Source organism: Oncorhynchus mykiss, chromosome 27 (genome assembly GCF_013265735.2).
Source record: "Oncorhynchus mykiss isolate Arlee chromosome 27, USDA_OmykA_1.1, whole genome shotgun sequence".
Classification (NCBI taxonomy): domain Eukaryota; kingdom Metazoa; phylum Chordata; class Actinopteri; order Salmoniformes; family Salmonidae; genus Oncorhynchus; species Oncorhynchus mykiss.
In genome coordinates, this window is record NC_048591.1 from 20,949,328 (window position 1) to 20,970,882 (window position 21,555).

A 21,555-nucleotide genomic window follows, 5' to 3' on the forward strand; every position below is an offset into this window, starting at 1 on the left:
ATTTGAAATGGATTTTCTTTGTTTGGGTCGCTATTTCATGTCAGATTACTTTAGTCAAAACTGAGTTAAATCATTTGTAATGATTGAAAACAGTTTATGAAGAATTGAGGCAGCAATAAATCAGGAGTTAGAAAAAGTTGAAAACATGTATTGTTTTGTTCATGATATCTATAGCTCTACTGTGTGTGTGTGTGTGTACAAACACACACACACACACAGTGCCTTCAGAAAGTTTTCAGACCCCTTGACTTTTTCCACATTTTATGTTATAGCCTTATTCTAAAATGGATTAAATAAAATAAAAAGTCCTCATCAATCTACACCCAATACCCCATAATGACAAAGCGAAAACAGGTTGTTATTTACATAAATATTCAGACCCTTTGGTATGAGACTTGAAGTTGAAATCAGGTGCATCTAGTTTCCATTGATCATCCTTGAGATGTTTCTACAACTTGATTGGAGTCCACCTGTGGTAAATTCAATTGATTGGACATCATTTGGAAAAGCACACACCTGCACACGTTTGGAACAACCAAGACCCTTCCTGGAGCTGGCCGCCTGGCCAAACTGAGCAAACGGGGGAGAAGGGCCTTGGTCAGGGAGGTGACCAAGAACCCGATTCTCACTCGGACAGAGCTCTAGAGTCCCTCTTTGGAGATAGGAGAACCTTCAAGAAGGACAACAATCTCTGCACCACTCCACCAATCAGGCCTTTATGGTAGAGTGGCTAGATGGAAGCCACTCTTCAGTAAAAGGCACATGAAAGCCTGCTTGGAGTGGGAAAAAGGCACCTAAAGACTCTCAGACCATGAGAAACAAGAGTCTCTGGTCTGATGAAACCCATATTGAACTCTTTGGCCTGAATGCCAAGCATCACGCCTGGAAGAAACCTGGTACCATCCCTACGGTGAAGCATGGTTGTGGCAGCATCATGTTGTGGGGATGTTTTTCTGGGACTGGGAGACTAGTCAGAATCAAGGGAAGATGAACAGAGCAAAGTACAGAGAGATCCTTGATGAAAAGCTGCTCCAGAGCGCTCAGAACATCAGACTGGGGCAAAGGTTCACCTTCCAACAGGACAACGACCCTAAGCACACAGCCAACACAACGCATGACTGGCTTCTCTAAATGTCCTTGAGTGGCCCAGTCAGAATCCGGACTTGAACCCGATTGAACATCTCGAGGCCAATGAAAATAGCTGTGCAGCGACGCTCCCCATCCAACCTGACAGAGCTTGAGAGGATCTGCAGAGAAGAATGGGAGAAACTCCCAAAATACAGGTGTGCCAAGCTTGTCGCATCATACCCAAGAAAAATCGAGGCTGTAATTACTTCCAAAGGTGCTTCTACAAAGTACTGTGTAAAGGGTCTGAATACTCATGTAAATGTGATATTTCTGGGGGTTTAAAAAAAAATGTTTTCTGAAAACCTTTTGTAACGTAACAAAATGTGGAAAAAGTAAAGGGGTCTGAATACTTTCCGAATGCACTGTAGATATAGAATTTCTATAGAGTCCCTCAATGGAGGTGTCATAATACCCATAAAACCTAGTGGTCAAAGAAGGAAATGGTTCCAATTGTTTTCCCACCATAAATGTTTCCCATAGAAACACTTAAAATAAGGTCTGTGTTTCATGTAGTCTTACCCTGACGTTATGTTTTGATAACCATGTATATCTCTCTTGGACAAGGTGATTTTAATCAATATATTCGGCTCTATTTACTTTCAGATTCGAAGTAGACATCATGCAAAACTACATATCCCTGCAAACTCCTGTATGTCATCTCTAGCTGACACCTTTGCTAACAGTTCACAGAATTGTCCATTTATAGAAATGTAGCAAATTTATTAATCACTTAATTTAGCTGACATTGGGTAGTTAATTCAGAGATTCTTACCTTTGCCTCGAGTCGGCAGTCTTGTCCAGATCATCATGACATTTGTATTTCTTTATGATATCCACATTAGCAGCTAATTAACATTTCATTTTTGGGGGGGTAAATACAGGCAAATTATTGATAAAAGTCACCTTGTCCTAGGGCCTCCCAGAGTGGCGCAGCGGTCTAAGGCACCTCATTGCAGTGCTAGAGGCGTCACTACAGACCCGGGTTCAATGAGTCCCATAGGGTGGCGCACAATTGGCCCAACATCGTCAGGGTTAGGGGAGGGTTTGGCTGGGGGGGGCTTTACTTGGCTCATTGCGCTCTAGCGACTCCTTGTGGCGTGCTGGGTGCCTGCAGGCTGAAATCAGTTGTAAGTTGAACAGTGTTTTCTGTGACACATTGGTGAGGCTGGCTTCTGGGTTAAGCGGCGGGTGTTAAGAAGTGCGGTTTGGTGTGTCATGTTTCGGAGGATGCATGATTCGACCTTCGCCTCCCGAGCCCATTGGGGAGTTGCAGCGTTGAGACGAGAAAAGGGGGTAAAATACAAAAAAGTAACTTTGTCCTAGAAAGATTTACAGGTTATCCCAATGTCAGGCCAGAGTAAGCATACACAAAACACAGCCCTTATTTTAAGTGTTTCTAAAATCCCCTATGGAAAAAATGTATGGTGGAAAACGATTGGAACCATTTCCCTCTTTGACCCTTACGTTTAATGGGTATTATGATTCATACTCTGGTACTCTATTGATGACTCTATTGATGTACTCTATGATTTAGTAATACCACAATGCTGTGGCGGGTTTTCGACACTTATTTGGAGAAAGCGCACGTGACTGCCTGTGTAATGATGTAATCCTGAAGCAACAAGGTTGGTGATGACAACCTATAGCTATTGAATAATTGTAAATGGACACAATTGTAAAGATTTTTAAGACAAGATATTGTCCAGCCATTTGAAACCACTTCCGACAATTATCGAAGTCAATGTTTAATATCGATTATCAAATGTTTCTGCAACACCATGAATATCAGGCTCTTCTTTTTCAGTTTCACCACCAGAGGGCAGCTCTTCCTAATTAGTAATTCATGTGTCTGCTTAGGGTCAATTCATTAATACATCTTGTTTTCTGAGCAGGGTTTAGGATATGCAAAACAAATATTTCACTTTTTTATTGAACATTAAACATCTGTACTTTTTCAAAAATGAACATACTCCTTTCAAACTACTTAATTCAAGCCAATTAATTTGCAGGTGAAACCCTACCTTATTTCCATTCATTTTAGATTGATATCATTCAACTCATAAAAAAGAGACTTGAATTACATAGCTGACAAATAAAACAAATCAGAGGAGATATCATTGACCCAGACCAGAGAAAAGCAAATAGGCTATGTTGATTTCACGTTCGACTCCTCCCGCAAGAAAAATAGTAGGCGGGGCTTTGTACCTAAGCAGATGGGATGAGAGCATTGTCTTCAATCTGTCAGTGTTACACCTCTGCTGAGAGACATATGCCGAAGATTTTCCTGCTTTTCTAGACGCAGAAGAAGATTGTCAGAAGAAGACATCGTCAGGTTTTTATGCAAAAACGTTTGTACTGTCGAGGATTCCCTTTGTTTCAATGCACTCGGTCACCCTGTTGCTGGAGAGACGGCGGAACTGAATCGGTCTATACTCTCGTCTCGTAAACCGATTTGTCACTGGCTGGCGAAGGGGACATGAATATCGGAGAATTTCTCTGTTGACGGCCATCAAAAGAGAGACACTGGTGACATCATACCCCAAATCACGCAGTAGGACAGGACACAGAGGCGAAGGGAGAGACATTATTCTGTAGTGTATTTCGACGAATCCTGCAGCAATGCCGGGGTTTGATTACAAGTTTCTGGAGAAACCGAAGAGACGTTTTCAATGTCCATTATGCAGTAAAGCCATGCGCGAGCCTGTTCAAGTTTCTACGTGTGGCCACCGATTTTGTGACACCTGTCTACAAGAATTCTTAAGGTAAGCTGCGCGTGCGTGTGTGTGTGTGTTCCAGATCAAACGCTATTAGCCTATTGGATTGCAATAATGATTTAGCATTTTGATGTGTTCTGTATACACAGCCTTAAAGAACACTGAAAAAACTTGTTTTCAAACTTCTCCCTGTATCTCTCTCGCTGTGCGTGTGTGTGTGTGTGTGCGTGCGTGCTACATGTGTCTTGTCTATGGGTCACTATAGGAACTAACCATAAATATCAAATTTCAGTTGGAAAGTATATATGTAAACAAACCCTGTAGGCGTGTCCTTCCTTTGTAAGGCCTTTGCACTCACAGGTGAAGCAAAATTATAGGTAAAGGAAGTGGTGGTGACTTAAATCCTTAACAATAAATTAGGACATATTATTATTATTATTATTATATGGGACAATATACAAACGTTTTTGAGAAAGATCATTTCAATATTTTTTTAATTGTATTTATTGGTTCCTTTTCATTTTGATAAGAGATGAAAAACATTAATTGAAGGTTATTTGTTGATGTAAAAATCGAAATGTACCGATTTTAAGGTTGTCATATTTGGGGTAGGGTAGGGTCACAATAAATTATTTCCCCCCCAAAAATATAGTAGAAATTTGGTCCCCTGCTGAAAAAGTTTGAATACCACTGCCTCACCTACCCAGCCTATGGTATTGAAAATGTTTATAACATATTTCACTCATGTCAACTTTATTCCTCTAGATTAGCCAAATTGTTTTATTTTGGTCCAAATATGATTCTATATTTCTGAATGTGATATCCTCCGGGTAGATATGTGTGGTATATTATGATACAGTATGATGATACAACAGCCATTGGGGGTGTTGTTTATACATGCAAATCTTTCATGAAGTCAGTTTCTTTATTTTCCATAACTGAATTCAAATTTGCCCAACTGGCAGAAGTCTGGGAGCCACCAATGAGAACTCAAGCTCTAAAAGGCCATAAAACAGAAGAGAAAACAATGTCTTGTTTGCATCATCATTTGGCACACTGCAATTGTAATATTGTGCATATAGGTTTCAGATAATAATAAACAGTCAGATTCAATTCTGTGATGAGGAAGTAATGTTTCAGTAGTTGTTGGTTTTGCAGACTTTGCTGCCATTCTAGCTGTAGTCGCCTACCATGACACATGTAAACAATTATCTAATGTTAAGACCTCAGGACCAGGGACAGACAGAGAGAGGGGAGAGGCACGTTTGAGGTTGTCTGTTTGTGTGTGTGAGCCTGCATGGAAATATATCTGTGTGTGTGCATGTTTGTTAATGTGTGTGTGTTTTCATCCAGGCAGGCATAGGGGACCCTGGCCTATCCTCCCATCCTGTCTGTCTGTCTTTTTGCCCTGAGGCTATGTGCCTGCCTGGCTGGGTTTTGGGTCAGGGGGAGGGGGCAGGGTGGTAGGGGTGCTGGGGTAGTCAGCAGTGGCACTGCCTTGGATAAGGGGGGATTAGACAGATTCCTTTATTGGATTAAGGGCACAAGTGTGCTGAGAGACTGGCGCCCATTCACTCGGAGGTCATCAAATTCAAATCACTTTAGAATCATTTTATTTGTCACATGGTTCATAAACAGCCGGTGTAGACTGACAGTGACATGCTTACAGGCCCTTCTCAACAATGCAGAGAGAAAAATAGAGAAATAATCACACAAGGAATAAATATACAATGAGCCATGTCTGAGCCCGAGAGAGGTTATGTCCCAAATAGAACTCTATCACCTATATAGTGTACTACTTTTGACAAGGGCTCTGGCTCTGTTCAGAAGTAGTGCACTTCACTATATAGGGGATAGGGTGCCATTTGGGACAGAGCCTCTGTCGTGGTCACATACAGTGTAAAATTACTGCCAAAATTAAGATTTAGTTTTGAGCCACTTGAGTTCCTCATACCCCTTCACCACTTCCACATCCCCACACCCCCCATTGAAAGATGACTGAAATACTTGGGGGTCTTACTTTATGTACAGTACCAGTATCAACATTTTGGACACCTACTCATTCAAGGGTTTTAAATTTTTTTTTTTTTTACAATTTTCTACTTTGTAGAATAATATGGAAGACATCAAAACTATGCAATTACACATATGGAATCATGTAGTAACCCAAAAAAGTGTTAAACAAATCAAAATGTATTTGATTTCTTCAGTGTCCACCCTTTGCCTTGATGACAGCTTTGCACACTCTTGGCATTCTCTCAACCAGCTTCACCTGGAATGCTTTTCAACAGTCTTGAAGGAGTCAACTGTTGGACCAAATAAATCATCCTCTCACTGTCAACTGTGTTTATTTTCAACAAACTTAACATGTGTAAATAGTTGTGTGAACATAACAAGATTCAACAACTGAGACATAAACTGAACAAGTTCCACATTCATGTGACTTAACAGAAATTGAATAATGTGTCCCTGAACAAAGGGGGGGGGGGTCAAAATCAAAAGTAACAGTCAGTATCTGGTGTTGCCGCCAATTGCATTAAGTGCTTCAGTGCATCTCCTCCTCATGGACTGCACCAGATTTGCCATTTCTTGCTGTGAGATGTTACCCCACTCTTCCACCAAGGCACCTGCAAGTTCCTGGAAATTTCTGGGGGAATGACCCTAGCCCTCACCCTGTTGGATCAGGTCCAACAGGTCCCAGACATGCTCAATGTGATTGAGATCCAGGCTCTTTGCTGGCCATGGCAGAACACTGACATTCCTGTCTTGCAGGAAATCACGCACAGAATGAGCAGTATGGCTGGTGGCATTGTCATGCTGGAGGGTCATGTCAGGATGAGCCTGCAGGAGCAGTACCACTTGAGGGAGAAGGATGTCTTGCTTGTAACACACAGCGTTGAGATTGCCTTAATGACAACAAGCTAAGTCCGATGATTCTGTGATACACCTCCCCGGACCATGACGGACCCTCCACTTCAAATTGATCCAGCTCCAGAATACAGGCCTTGGTGTAACGCTCATTCCTTCAACGATAATCGTGAATCCAACCATCACCCCTGGTGAGACAAAACTGTGACTCGTCAGTGAAGAACACTTTGTGCCAGTTCTGTCTGGTCCAGCAACGGTGGGTTTGTGCCCATAGGCGATGTTGTTGCCGGTGATGTCTGGTGAGGACCTGCCTTACAACAGGCCTACAAGCCCTCAGTCCAGCCTCTCTCAGCCTATTGCGGACAGTCTGAGCACTGATGGAGGGACTGTGCGTTCCTGGTGTAACTCTGGTAGTAGTTGTTGCCATCCTGTACCTGTCCCGCAGGTGTGATGTTCAGATGTACTGATCCTGTGCAGGTGTTGTTACACATGGTCTGCCACTGCGAGGACGATCAGCTGCCCGTCCTGTCTCCCTGTAGCGCTGTCTTAGGCGTCTCACAGTACGAACATTGCGATTTATTGCCCTGGCCGCATCTGCAGTCCTCATGCCTCCTTGCAGCATGCTTAAGGCACGTTCACGCAGGGACCCTGGGCATCTTTCTTTTGGTGTTTTTCAGAGTCAGTAGAAAGGCCTCTTTTTAGTCTCTAATTTTTCATAACTGTGACCTTTAATTGCTTACCGTCTGTAAGCTGTTAGTGTCTTAACGACTGTTCCACAGGTGAATGTTCATTAATTGTTTATGGTTCATTGAACAAGTATGGAAAAACAGTGTTTAAACCCTTTACAATGAAGATTTTGAAAGTCTTTGAAAGACACAGTCCTGAAAAAGGGACGTTTCTTATTTTGCTGAGTTTAGATAGGTGTGTGCCTTTCCAAATCATGTCCAATCAGTTGCATTTACTACAGGTGGACTCCAATAAAGTTGTAGAAACATATCAAGGATGATTCATGGAAACAGGATGCACCTGAACTCAATTTTGAGTTTCCTAGCCAGGAGTCTGAACACTTACAGTTGAAGTCGGAAGTTTACATACACCTTAGCCAAATACATTTAAACTCAGTTTTTCACTATTCCTGACATTTGATCCCTGTAAAAAAGGCCTGTTTTATGTCTGTCAGGATCACCACTTTATTTTAAGAATGTGAAACGTCAGAATAATAGTAGAGATTTATTTCAGCTTTTATTTCTTTCATCACATTCCCAATGGGTCAGAAGTTTAAATACACTCAATTAGTATTTGGTAGCATTGCCTTTAAATTGTTTAACTTGGGTCAAGCGTTTCGAGTAACCTTCCACAAGCTTCCCACAATAAGTTGGGTGAATTTTGGCCCATTCCTCCTGACAGAGCTGGTGTAACTGAGTCAGGTTTGTAGGCCTCCTTGCTCACACGCACTTTTTCAGTTCTGCCCACACATTTTCTATAGGATTGAGGTCAGGGCTTTGTGATGACCACTCCAATACCCTGACTTTGTTGTCCTTAAGCCATTTTGCCACAACTTTGGAAGTTTGCTTGGGGTCATTGTCCATTTGGAAGACCCATTTGCAACCAAGCTTTAACTTCCTAACTGATGTCTTGAGATGTTGCTTCAATATATCCACATAATTGTTCTTCCTCATGATGCCATCTATTTTGTGAAGTGCACCACTCCCTCCTGCAGCAAAGCACCCCCACAACATGATGCTGCCACCCCTGTGCTTCATGGTTGGGACGGTGTTCTTCGGCTTGCAAGCCTCCCCCTTTTTCCTCCAAACATAACGATGGTCATTATGGCCAAACAGTTCTATTTTTGTTTCATCAGACTAGAGGACGTTTCTACAAAAAGTACGATCTTTGTCCCCATGTGAAGTTGCAAACCATAGTTTGTCTTTTTTATGGCGGTTTTAGAGCAGTGGCTTCTTCCTTGCTGAGCGGCCTTTCAGGTTATGTCGATATAGGACTTGTTTTACTGTGGATATAGATACTTTTGTACCGGTTTCCTCCAGCATCTTCACAAGGTCCTCTGCTGTTGTTCTGGGATTGATTTGCACTTTTCGCACCAAAGCACGTTCATATCTAGGAGACAGAACGCGTCTCCTTCCTCAGCGGTATGATGGCTGTGTGGTCCCATGGTGTTTATACTTGCGTACTATTGTTTGTACAGGTGAACGTGGTACCTTCAGGCGTTTGGGAATTGCTCCCAAAGATGAACCAGACTTGTGGAGGTCTACAATTTCTTTTCTGAGGTCTTGGCTGATTTCTTTAGATTTTCCGATGATGTCTAGGCACTGAGTTTGAAGGTAGGCCTTGAAATACATCCACAGGTACACCTCCAATTGACTCAAATGATGTCAATTAGCCTATCGGAAGCTTCTAAAGCCATGAAATCATTTTCTGGAATTGTCCAAGCTGTTTAAAGGCACAGTCAACTTAGTGTATGTTAACATCTGACCCACTGGAATTGTGATACAGTGAACTATAAGTGAAATAATCTGTCTGTAAACAATTGTTGGAAAAATGACTTGTGTCATGCACAAAGTAGATGTCCTAACTGACTTGCCAAAACTATTGTTAACAATACATTTGTGGAGTGGTTGGAAAACGAGTTTTAATGACTCCAACCTAAGTGTATGTAAACTTCTGACTTCAACTGTATGTATACAAGGTTTTTCAGATTTTTTATCTCAAGGATGATCAATGGAAACTAGATGCACCTGATTTCAACTTCAAGTCTCATACCAAAGGGTCTGAATACTTATGTAAATAAAAACTTGTTTTCGCTTTGTCATTATGGGGTATTGTGTGTAGATTGATGGAAAAGGGCAATTTTAATCAATTTTAAAATAAAACTGGAATGGAACTAAATGTGGAAAAACTGTAAGTGGTCTGAACACTTTACGAATGCAATGTATAGGGAATAGGGTGGCATTTGGGACGCATGCAATGTCAGTGACTTACAATGTGAGTGACATTATTGACTTGGTAAGCTTGTTAAACTGTAGTGCCAAACATAGCCAAGAGATTGGGGCCTCTGTTTTCATAACGCATTGTTTTCTCAGCCTAGAAAACATCACACTTTTTCTGACTGGTATTTTATCCTCTAAAACATTTTGATGCCTCATGAGGTCTGTCCACTCCTACTTTACTTATTTCTTCATCTGCCAGGATCCTATTGGTCCAGCTGACATGGGGTTTAGGCTATTTGACAGCCACTTCACCTCTCCATCGATCCCACTCTTTAATCTAGTCAATTGATTAACCCAGTAAAAATCAGTTCACTGAGTGTGTTTCCATTGGCTTAGTTAGCACACTGTGCAAACCGAGGACACAGACCATTGCACAAGAAGGGATTGCACAAGGTACAGGTGAGATCATTGCTTCAGGTTTTACACTTTTTCATATGCTATCGTACAATAACATTTCCCTTTTCTCTGACAGACCCACTACTTTTGACTAACACAATAATAGCTTTATTTGCTGAATCATGTCTTTGTGATGAAAAGGTTTCGCTTGCCTGTCAGTCTGTCAGCATGTGATGCTAATGGGCTGTGTTTCCACCCAGGGAGAGAGAGGGAGGGAGGAATGTTTAAATACAACAGGCCAACAGGCAGAAGCCCTGGAGGCTGCCCGGCCCAGCTCTGATGTAGAGTCATGGGGTAGTAGAGCAAGCACAGACCTGAGGCTTATCACTTCTGCAATCAACTGTGAATCACATGACTGTACCACCGTGTATGCTGGTCTTGAACTGTGTCCCAAATGGCACCCTATTCCCTACTTTTGGCCAGGGCCCATAAGGCTCTGGTGAAAAGTAGTGTACTGTATAGGGAATAGGGTGCCATTTGGGACGCAACCCTGGTTGGCGACGGCAAAACGCTTATCATAGGCCTTGGCAATTAGCTCAATACCTCATGAGCAAAGGAGAATAAAAACTCAAACGATACAAAAACAACTATTATCCCCATGATATAGGGCAAGAGCAGCCTTACGTGCCTAACCCATCCCATACATGGAGTCATCTATCTTGCGTTAGTGTTTGTGAACCAAGGCAGAGTCACACGCACGCTACTGTGCCATCTCTGTGGGAATGATACAGTGCTCTGGCCTGGTCTTGACAGGGACAGCTATTGGTTTGTTCTGCCCCATAACTTATTCCAGGATATGTTTCCCCAACACTATGGTAGCCTACTGTAACTTCTTCCTGGATGGGCCTCCCCAACACTATGGTAGCCTACTGTAACTTCTTCCTGGATATGTTTCCCAATCACTATGGTAGCCTACTGTAACTTCTTCCTGGATGGGCCTCCCCAACACTATGGTAGCCTACTGTAACTTCTTCCTGGATGGGCCTCCCCAACACTATGGTAGCCTACTGTAACTTCTTCCTGGATGGGCCTCCCCAACACTATGGTAGCCTACTGTAACTTCTTCCTGGATGGGCCTGCCCAACACTATGGTAGCCTACTGTAACTTCTTCCTGGATATGTTTCCCAATCACTATGGTAGCCTACTGTAACTTCTTCCTGGATGGGCCTCCCCAACGCTATGGTCACCTACTGTAACTTCTTCCTGGATGGGCCTCTCAAACACTATGGTAGCCTACTGTAACTTCTTGCTGGATGGGCCTCCCCAACACTATGGTAGCCTACTGTAACTTCTGATTTCCTCTGCTGTCCCGTGGAGCTTACAATCTAATTGGTATGTCTCCCAAATGACACCTTTTTCCCTGTTAAAGTGCACTACTTTTAACCAGGGCCAATAGGGATCTCATCAACAGTAGCATACTATGTAGGGAAGAGGCTGCCATTTGGGACGTGGTGAATGCTTTGTGCTGTTTTGCTGATGCAGGCTATAGGCCTACTCATCTCTTCTGAAACATAATCTTCAGTGCGCTGTAGAATTGACACCTTTCCCTATGTTGCTATGTGCATAATAGCAAAGTTAACCAGCATATTACGATTGAAAACAATGCGGGGGAGGCAGATGCAGCAGAGACGAGGACACAGGACATTTCATTTGGTTTATAATCAATAGCCGAACTGTTAAATGTGCCTGGCTTTATCAATTATCCATATATATCTACAGAAATAAGACCGATCTTGCTTATTTGCCTGTTTCAGTTTTGTTTATTAGCCTGCTGATTCCGTGAGCACCAAGCCTCATGCAAAGTCAAAATGTCGGATAAAGCAATTTCACAGATTCGGCTGTTTTTAGTCTTTGCTATGCTGTAATAAAGGCTATAATTTTTTTTCTCGTTAGAACAGCCTGGTATTGCTTATAATTTATTTAGTGATGTTTACAATGTTTCAAACAGGCAGAAAAATTGCACATAAAATGCATGCAGCTCTCACTCACTCCTATGCCCCCCTTTTTCTTGATCTCCTTATTTGTATTTTTACAATTATTATTAAGATCATCATTATAATAATCAGTAATGTCGTTATCATTAGTGGTCTTTGTATACTAGCCTTGTATAACCACCATCGAGCTCTAGGCCTAAGAGTCCTGTTTACTCTTAATACCGTAACTTACTTTCAATATATAGGCTACTGTATCAATCAATAGATTATTCATTCATTCATTCATGCCATTACACAGCATACGAGACATTCATGCTTTGTAATGAAATCAAGCATTTTAGTTTTTAAATTAAATAACAAAGGGCGCTTTGAATAATTAGCCTAAACAATAAATAAATCGCAATTCACAAATGCATGCAACTGTTTCTAGTCTGCTGTAATAAAGGCTTTATCTTATTTTTTTGTTAGAACAGACTCTCTGGTACACTTATTGAGTGTTTACACTGTTCCAAATGGACAAAAAAAAGAATAATATTGTAATCAAACTGCTACTCTTTGTCACACATAATACTCAGGCAACGCTTGCTCCTATACCCTCCTTTTTCTTGATATCCAGTAGTCAAATGTCTTCCACAGATCGGACTTCCCCTATCCCTCCTGAGCAACCAGGAAACATTTGCCCGTTTCTAATTTATTTTTCACGTCCTCCCCATCCATTTAGCTGTCGACATTATTGTGTTGGGAGTTTGTTATAACCAATTTATTTATGTGATTATCATAGGCTATAGGTCAGGCCCTATTGGTCACATGCATGCGACACTTACATGTTCCCCGTAAAGAGAGCAAGGGTTGAGGGAATATGGAATGTTTTTCGTAAACAAATGATGGATTTCCGTAACAGAACTTTTCAGTCAGAAACATGGAAGAAACTAAATGGCTGAAATGATGTAGCATCTTCAGCACGGACAGCGCAATAAACACTTGCTGTTGTGCCTTTTCGCTGCAGTAGGGAGGAGAGCGAAACAACGTGCGCAAATCACACAGGCACTCGCCGTCATTTCTTTTAACTGTGTGAACATCGGACTCTTTCTTGAGTCATTTGTCTTAATTATTTAATCAAACAGTGTGCTTAAAGTATCAGACAAGCTCTGTGCATATGTAGTTGATTTATTCAAACACATATGGTATGTCAATATATGGACAAATAAGTCTAAACATTTCGATCAACTTATTGGTCAAAAGAACAGGATGCCAATTTTTTTTTAGTCTGGGACAACCCTAATCACCAGCATTATCAGTGCCTCCGCTACCTCCTACTTCCTCTCTCCTTCCTCATCCTGCTTCTTCCTTCCATCCCTTTTGCAGTCTGGGAAAGAGAGTTTGCAGCAAGTAAACAAAAAGCTTATTGCAGTGAGGAAAGAGTTTGGAGGGAAGAAAAAGGGTATGATTGATGTGGTCTGAGACAGCGGAGAGAGGGAGGGAATCTGGGTGAGTAACATTGGTCTCCATTAAAGCCAGATGAACTGACTTCTGTCCATTGTGTGTGCAGATTGATAGGGGAACGCAGAATAGAGGCACTTTTGGCCAGGGAGTTATCTAGTGTTTCTTAAAGGACTAAATGGGGTTGGGGAGTACTGGTGCCCAGTTCTGTGTGTGAGCCAGGCCTGCTCTGGCAGCTGGGCCTTTGAAAAAGAGTGTGTGTTTGTTTGTGTGTGGGTTCAGCTGGACTAGTAATGAATGGCTCAGTGAATGAGGATCTCCAGTCCCCAGCCCCACACGCATCCTATAGTCGCTTCACAGAGGCCTTCATAGACCCTCAAAGTTGTCCAAAGGCATTTATGTATGTATGGCACACGAGGATACAGAAGGGGATGCAGAGTGAAAGGGATTTTTGCTTCGTCTATTGCTGAGCACAACGTAGTTCACTGTGCTTCGCTGAAGGGGGTTTAGTTAGCGGAGTGAAATCCCCCAGGCCTCTGCTCTGTTCTACTCTGCTCTACTCTGTTCTCTGGGTGGGTGGCGAAGACCTCTCAAAGCTGAATATTGCTGTTCCAGCTGATAAACTGGGAATGGTGGAGTCTAGAATCTGGCTATAAACACTGAGGCAGTAGTAGCCCATACAAAGGAGTGACTCCTAGACACTGATCTTGGGTCAGTTTTGTATTTTCCTCCCACTAATGGTTCAGGTTAGGATTGATGGAGGGGAAGCTGATTTATTAGATCTGTACCTAGGGGAAACTAGAGAAACTACCCCAGAGCTAGTACCTGATATACAGTAAAAGAGAGGCAGGGTGGACACACCCTGACATGGAAATATCCCAATGTAGGCTATCCCTATTGAGAGAAACTAAACCAGTACTTCCTCACACGTGCATGGACTTTGAAGCGATCCATTGTGTGAAAGTCCACTGATCTTTTCAAGTTTAACATGTCAGTTACACATACCGTATGAATTATAGCTCTGCCCTTCAGAATGACTCCATGACCAATATGGTGCTCATTCACCCAAATCAACTGGTACAGTAGTCGTTACTGTACATGGACACACTGATTTGATGGCCTTCACAGATATGGTCAATAAAAAAATACTTGTTCTGTATTCCATTAGGTTTTTCAGAATTAGGCAAACTCAGGTAACCTGGGGAATGCATTAATCCTTTGGTGTTTGTAATGGATGACCTCACTGAAACAACAAAACAACAAGGTTGTATTTTGTCAACCTGTATGGAACTTACACCACCAGGATGTTTCTATTGCCCTGATAAGAGGTTTCTGTTGTGGGTGTGACTGTAAAACAACGTCTACACTTGCAAAGGTGATGATGTGTGCTTGTGTTTACGTGTGAGTGTGGCTGGGCGTGAGTGTATGTGGTTGAGAGAGTATTGTATACTCACTGAACATTTTGTGTGTCACTCACATGGCGTGATATACAGTGCATGCTGAAACCTGAAGTCACCCATCCATTTATCTTTAGGGCACCATCTTTTTCATTCAGCTCCTTGGCAGAACATAAGCCTTACTGTTCTCCAAGCATTTTCCCATAAGACCCCCTGTACCATGAGAGGAGTGATATGGATGTGAGCCAAGACATTGCAGGATGATGTCATTGTATGGGGTCTCATGGGAGGAAGCTGAGGGGCTTTAGACGTCCAGCTGTGATGACATCACTGAGAGAACGTTATTGGTCTGTTTCGCACAGCTGCAGAGTTCCTTCACACAGACTCTCTCCACATGGACTGGACGGCCCAGTTGCTATTGTCAAACTCCCTTAGTGGGAACTAGGGGTCATTTGGTTGAATTTTCTGCAATAGTAATTTTCTATGCCTTGGTCACTGGCGTAAGGGCTTCGTGATGCTAATTGTTGGTCTAAGCTAGGAAAATGTGAGTAAGTCTATGTACTTTTTTCAGGACAAAATTTCACACCTCTCAAAGAGGGAAAGCACTTAAAATTCTTGTCTAGCCTCTCCAAATGCGCTGACACATTCCTGCATCAAGGCTCTTATCTTCCCAGTTCTCTTTATCAACATTGTTGGTCTTATACAAAGTGTGCATGAAGCATCCCTAGAGCAGGTTTGGGACTTGCCGAGACTCGTCCATGGCTATAGGAGGTCTTATTCAAACAGCTCGGAATCTGGCAGCTCTTCAGGCTAACAAAGGTGGTAGGCATTCCAGTTATGCAGCGGAGCACCTTGCCCCTCACACAGAGAGCATGCTGGGGCCAAGCTGCCAGTCCCAGCCCTGTCACTGGAGCCTGAGCAGTTGGCAGCCCTCCCAGCATGGCCAGTGCCTACACGTGCATGTAATGTGAAAGGGCTAATGTAAGGTGTTTATTGTGAAACATACTAGCCCTCACGTCAGACTACATCAGGATTAATGGACAATGTACAGCGGAGAGAGTCTGGGTTAAGATTGTGGGAACTGGGAAGTGATGAGGGCTGTTAGGAGGTGGATGGATAGGCAGATTACCCTAATGACCAATTCAAGGTTACACAGTGGACATGGGAGGGTCTGCTTGGCCATGGCACAGCTTCTGCTTAGCTGTTCGAACCCCATTCCACTGCTCGGCTACATCACCGCACTGCTCCCTGTTGAGCTAATTGACTTCCCCCAAACTGTCTGTGTTGTGCAGAAACTTCTGCACTGGCTGTAAAGCTGACAGCCCCTCTGCAAATGAACACATGGACACACATGCTCAGACACCCACATATATTAAGCTAGTATAATGCATTAATTAATGTATACAATTTCTTCCCCAAGAGAGGCTACTGACTACTTTCTATTAAACCCAGTAGTCATGAGAGCTATTGGAAGCGTGTCTGTGAGGGGTAGTTGATGTTGTGAGAGGCTCATTAGCGGCAGGCAGCTGACTGACTGACTGACTGACTGACTGACTGACCATTGGTTCTGGTTGCTGAGTGGAGGCCCAGGCATGTGAAGAATCTGTGTCTGGGCTCTGAAAGGAGAGCAGCTGGCCAGTGGGACTGGAACGTGGGGAAGGCACCTGTCTTAGTGAAAGGGTCCACTGTAGACCAGAACAGGTGTTGGCATAGCAGTTAAGCTTTTCACTAAAAGCATACACACACATCCTGAATTATAGTAATTTATTCGGGAGAGGCTCCTTCAATGTTAAGGTCATTGCCATTCAACCCTAAGCCTTTCCGTTCAGCCCGCTCCCCCTGGCCAGTGAAAGGGCCGTTGTGATGATGGCTCCCTTCCTTCCTTCCTGCCCTACCTTAACATCAGCTAGCTGTACTTACTGTGTTGGACAACTAACTAAAACCCCAATGACCATCCACCACCACCACTCTCTGTCTGTGTGGCATCCTCCCTTCTCTCTCACAGCTCATTTCAGATATGTCAACAAGGCACAATGCACAGCCTCCTCCAATCATCCCTTCTCCTCCCCCTGCACAGATGGGCTATTGATCCTATGAAAGAGCCGAGCGGAGTAAGGAACTAGCTCACGTTCGTGGCCAGATGCATCATTCACTACCGCTCTGTTTAGGATGAGAGAGCATTTGTCTCATTGCAGCCTCTCGCCTCATTCATTTCTTAATTAATTTCCCATTTCAATTTGGCTTTTGTTCAGTGGCGCTCCTTTCAGTCATCATCCGGACCTGTAAATCAATATTGTTGAACAAGAGAAACCTGCTGAATTTTCTCTCTCTCTTGCTACCTTTAGCTCTCTCCCTCTCTACAGTCATAGAAAGCAGGGCCAGACTTATGTACACAAATAGTGTAACACTAAACTGGGCCATTGTGCTTTGTTTATGTTTAGTGAAATTCACATGGCTAATCGTTCTCCCTCGTCGCACTCTCTCTGTCTCTGATTCCAAAAGCAAAATGCCTCAATGTTGTCACTCCTGGCAACATGAGCAGTTTAAAGAATGCATACAACAGGAGCACTGCCTTCTAGGTGTTTCGACACAAAGGAGTATTTTTGACGTCACTGCCTCGCCTGGCTAAACAAAGAAAATACATCCTCAAAAAGAGGAATGGACAGCAGCTTGAGCTGCAGCTGAATGCTGGTTTCAAACATGTATGGCTCAAGGAGAAGGGGACGGAGGGAAAGAGATGACTAGATTTCTCTGGCAGGTTATTTTATGTCTCTGTCTGAATGTTTGTGGGCTTCAGATTCAGGCTGATAAGGGAAACAGGAGCCACAGCATGTCCGGAGACGAGCTTTCTGGCCTTATCGCGTGTGTGTGCACACGTTTACGTCACCGGCTAGACCACAGACAGCAGCCCCTGTCTGCTTACTGAGCTCTCTCTCACACAAAGAGCCTCACCTTCCCTCACTGTTACCATGGCCACAGCCAGCACAGGGCCCTCTCAAACTGTCACCAGCAGTGACACATCTCAGACACACTGACTTGAAATGAATTGGCATACTGACAAAACAAGAAAAATTGCTTTTTCCTAAATGTCAGATAAATGGAAATGCAGGTAGAGCAGAAATATAAATGATTATTATGTAAGGCTGTTTTTGCTCTGAAGTGTCACCATAGAAAAGTGCCAGGGTAAGGCGTCCTTTTGATCACCTTTTGAAAGCAAGCAGCATTTAGTGAGGGAGTTTGAAGAAGGCGAGGTAGAAATTTTGGACAGTTTTGTGGCTGTGAGCAAGGAGGAAGCCTGTGATGAGTGACTCATGACAGACAAGGGAAGAGAAGACGCGTGGTTCTGTTCTGTGCCATCCGCCGCAATGATGAATGTGTCCATCCCAAATGGCACCTTATGCCCTTCATAGGCCACTACTTTTGACAGGGAGCTATGGGCTCTGGTCAAAAGTAGTGCGCTATGTAGGGAATCAGGTGCCATTTGGGACTCAGACTATTACTCATGCAGAGGCAGGTCACACTGCCAGGCAGGCAGGCACAGGGTGAATCCACAATCATTAACTTCTCCACCTTGCACTCCTCCTCAGATGACCACGCCCTCACACAAGTTCCTCACAGCTTTACTTCTATGGAGGAGTTGAACAGAACTGATAACATGGTGATTACTTATCTACAAGTTATACCTTGAAAGCATGTTAGGACATAAGGTTCATCAATTGGTGTTTATAGTTTTGTTTATTTGTTTCTCATGGGGAATCTTTGTTGTTTTCCTGATTGAAACATCTCTCCTTCTCTTACTCAACCTGCTAATGAAAGGGTTCAACAACACTAAAGGCGTGGCAGAATTTTTCCACAGATGTTCCGTTGGGATTGAGCTAAATTAAGCCTCCCACACGGCACAGATGAAAGTAGTGTACACACAAATCCTGGTATCTCACTCACCCACATAGGCTTACTGTACATTCAGAAAGTGAGATCAATGGACAGAGAACAAACCCTCTGACCTCACTGTTGGTAAATCCATAAATAATAGACCAATCTTTATGGATAAAGCACTAAGCGCAGTAGATCACCTATATTCTATGTAAACCCTATCATGGTGAAGAAAGGAGAGCAACTTGGAACTTGAACTTGGTGCTGTTCCTTTTTGCATCAGCAGCTCCTAAAAGGTGACAAGAAGGGCATTCCTTTCCTCCATTGTTCCCTCCAGACACAAATACAGCCTGCAATGAACCACGCTGGTCTTAACAAGCAACAAAAGGCTTTATGGTTGTTGTGGGCATTGAGTATGAAACAAGAGCACAGTGGTGAATCACAGGTCATGTAGGTTAGACACAAAAAAAGTATTGCTTTCATCAGTCCTCAATTTGATCTTGTTTGTCTAACTTACTCCTCATCTATTGATGTGCCATAGAAGCAAGGTATGAATAGCTTGATGTTAATTAATTCACTGCAAGCCTTGTCACCAAAGGGGCAGCAGGTAGCCTAGTGGTTAGAGAATTGGGCCAGTAACCGAAAGGTTGCTAGATTGAATCTCAGAGCCGACAAGGTACAAATCTGTCGTTCTGCCCCTGAACAAGGCAGTTAACCCACGTAGGCTGTCATTGTAAATAAGAATTTGTTCTGAACTGACTTGCCTAGTTAAATAAAGGTTAAAACTTTTTTAGAGCATTTTATTGCATTCTGCTGATATATATCACACAGTGAATGTTTTGAAGGCACTGAGTAGTGATGAAAGGTTATTATACAAAAATAAGTCTCACCAGTGCCATCTTTAGCCAACGCTAGCATTTTGCTACATGTTACATGTCTCTGTGCAGGCTTGAGAGCAGATGCAGACTAATCAAAAGATCTGTAGTCCATAAGATATTATTAGTAGCAGGGAGGGATTATGTGTTCAACCCACCTGCTGTCCCTGTGGCAGTGTGCTGGGGAGAAGCAGTATGGAGTTGGTGAGGTAATCCGCCTTTAGCCACCAGCTCCATGGATTAGCACAGTGCTAATGTTGGCCTGCCACCATGTGATCCTGTATGCAGGCCATTGTTGTTCTCCATAATGTGTGTCTGACAAAAAACATCGCCTAAACCTTTCAATGGACCAGTGTGACAAAAGAAGTTGACACATTGTTAGAGGGTCAGGACACTTCAGATCATGTTGTCTGCTTTCCTCGGTGGAGTCTCTCTTTCTGTAGGACCTCCTTACATTGACATTTTAGTCATTTAGCAGACTCTCTTATCCAGAGTGACTCACAGTCAGTGTGTTCATCTTAAGATAGCTAGGGGGAGACAACCACATATCACAGTCGGTGTAAGTAAAGTTTTCCTCAAAGTAGCTATCAGCAAAGTCTGTGCTAGTAGGAAAAGAGAAGTGCAATTTTTATTTTTCATTTGTTTATGACTCATCCTTGCTCTGTGCGAGGAGTAGGAACAACAGTCACTGTTATGAGTGCATTATTTCAGTGATGGATGAAGCACTGGTTTCTACTACACCGTGGAGTAGATGGCTTGGCTGTCCAGGCAATCAAAGGGGCTCTGCCTGACTCACCTTATGCCTCAGTGAGCACAGAATAATGGTCACTAAGGAGTGTGCTCTACCAACAGAATGACTAGATGATAGTATAATGTGCTCTGTCAGGGAGAAGGTAAATCAAGATGAACTTGGCTGGAAGGTCAATGAACTGTCACTTGTCACAAGTGGCACTGACTGTAGTGTAGCGCCTTGGACTAAGAACATTTTCAAGGATGCCTAATTTAGAAACTAAACCGCTAAGTGGCTTGTGATAGATATATTACCTGTAGTTGGCCAGCCGCCAGTAATACTTTATGGAGAGAACCTTTTGTCTCGGCTCGGGAGTAACCGATCTCAGTGTGGTTTTAAAACTCTTTACAAGCGCTCAGGGGGAAGATTACTCTGGGGATACATGCGGATGGAGGAAACTAACTAGCCATGGGCTTATTCATCACTCTCAGTACTCTGTGTCCCTGGTGTATTATCTCTGGGCCTGGTTTATAGCTATGGACTCGAAGGTTTGGTATTTCGCCAAACATTCATTTCTAGAGGTTGATAGATGCTCTACTCACAGTACTCTTGCTGTGTTGTTTGGTGGTGGGATGCCTTCTGGGGGAAACCTCTACGGTATACTGTGTGTCTGCTTATTACATCATACTTCAGTTTTGGTCATAAGTATCAAGGCAACTTTTGTGGTAAGTAGTGAAAAGTTCAATTGTAATCTTGGGCAGTCTTAAAGCTTTTTGCCTTCGTTAGAATGTGCAGTGGATTGACTTACTCTCTCAGGGATGCTGCAGTCTTTATCCCTAAAGTAGGCTGTCCCATGAGGTCTCAAATATACTTCATTTCCCAACGAGGAACCATCTCACCTCTGCATTAAGGAGCTGATACCTCCAGCTAATCACAGGCAGTGCTTTAAGAAGCAGTCCTTTATCCTCCAGGGATGGAATAGTAGTCTTCTGTTTCTCTCATCCCTCAGGATTAAGACCAAACCTGCACTCTTCTCATCTGCCGGATATCCTGACGGTGAATACCTGAGATTAGTGAAGCGTTTGTAAGAGGAGTCTGAATACCTCCTGTGAGTTTGAGAGGGGGGCAGGGTGTTACCTTTACCTCTCAGATTTACTGTGTTGCTGTATGCTTTACTTTCTGGCTCCAGTAGCT

At 43.1% G+C, this 21,555-nt stretch overlaps 1 protein-coding gene across 1 annotated transcript in view; it reads left to right on the plus strand.

Annotated features, from left to right (window-relative positions):
• Window positions 1–3,045: 3,045 nt before the first annotated feature.
• LOC110507756 (TNF receptor-associated factor 4) overlaps window positions 3,046–21,555 on the plus strand; it is a 43,262-nt gene continuing 24,752 nt past the window's right edge. The window contains exon 1 of the mRNA XM_021587969.2: window positions 3,046–3,890. Within this exon, the coding sequence (XP_021443644.1) occupies window positions 3,748–3,890 (143 nt within the window). The 5' untranslated portion in view covers window positions 3,046–3,747. The remainder of the gene's footprint in view (window positions 3,891–21,555) is intronic.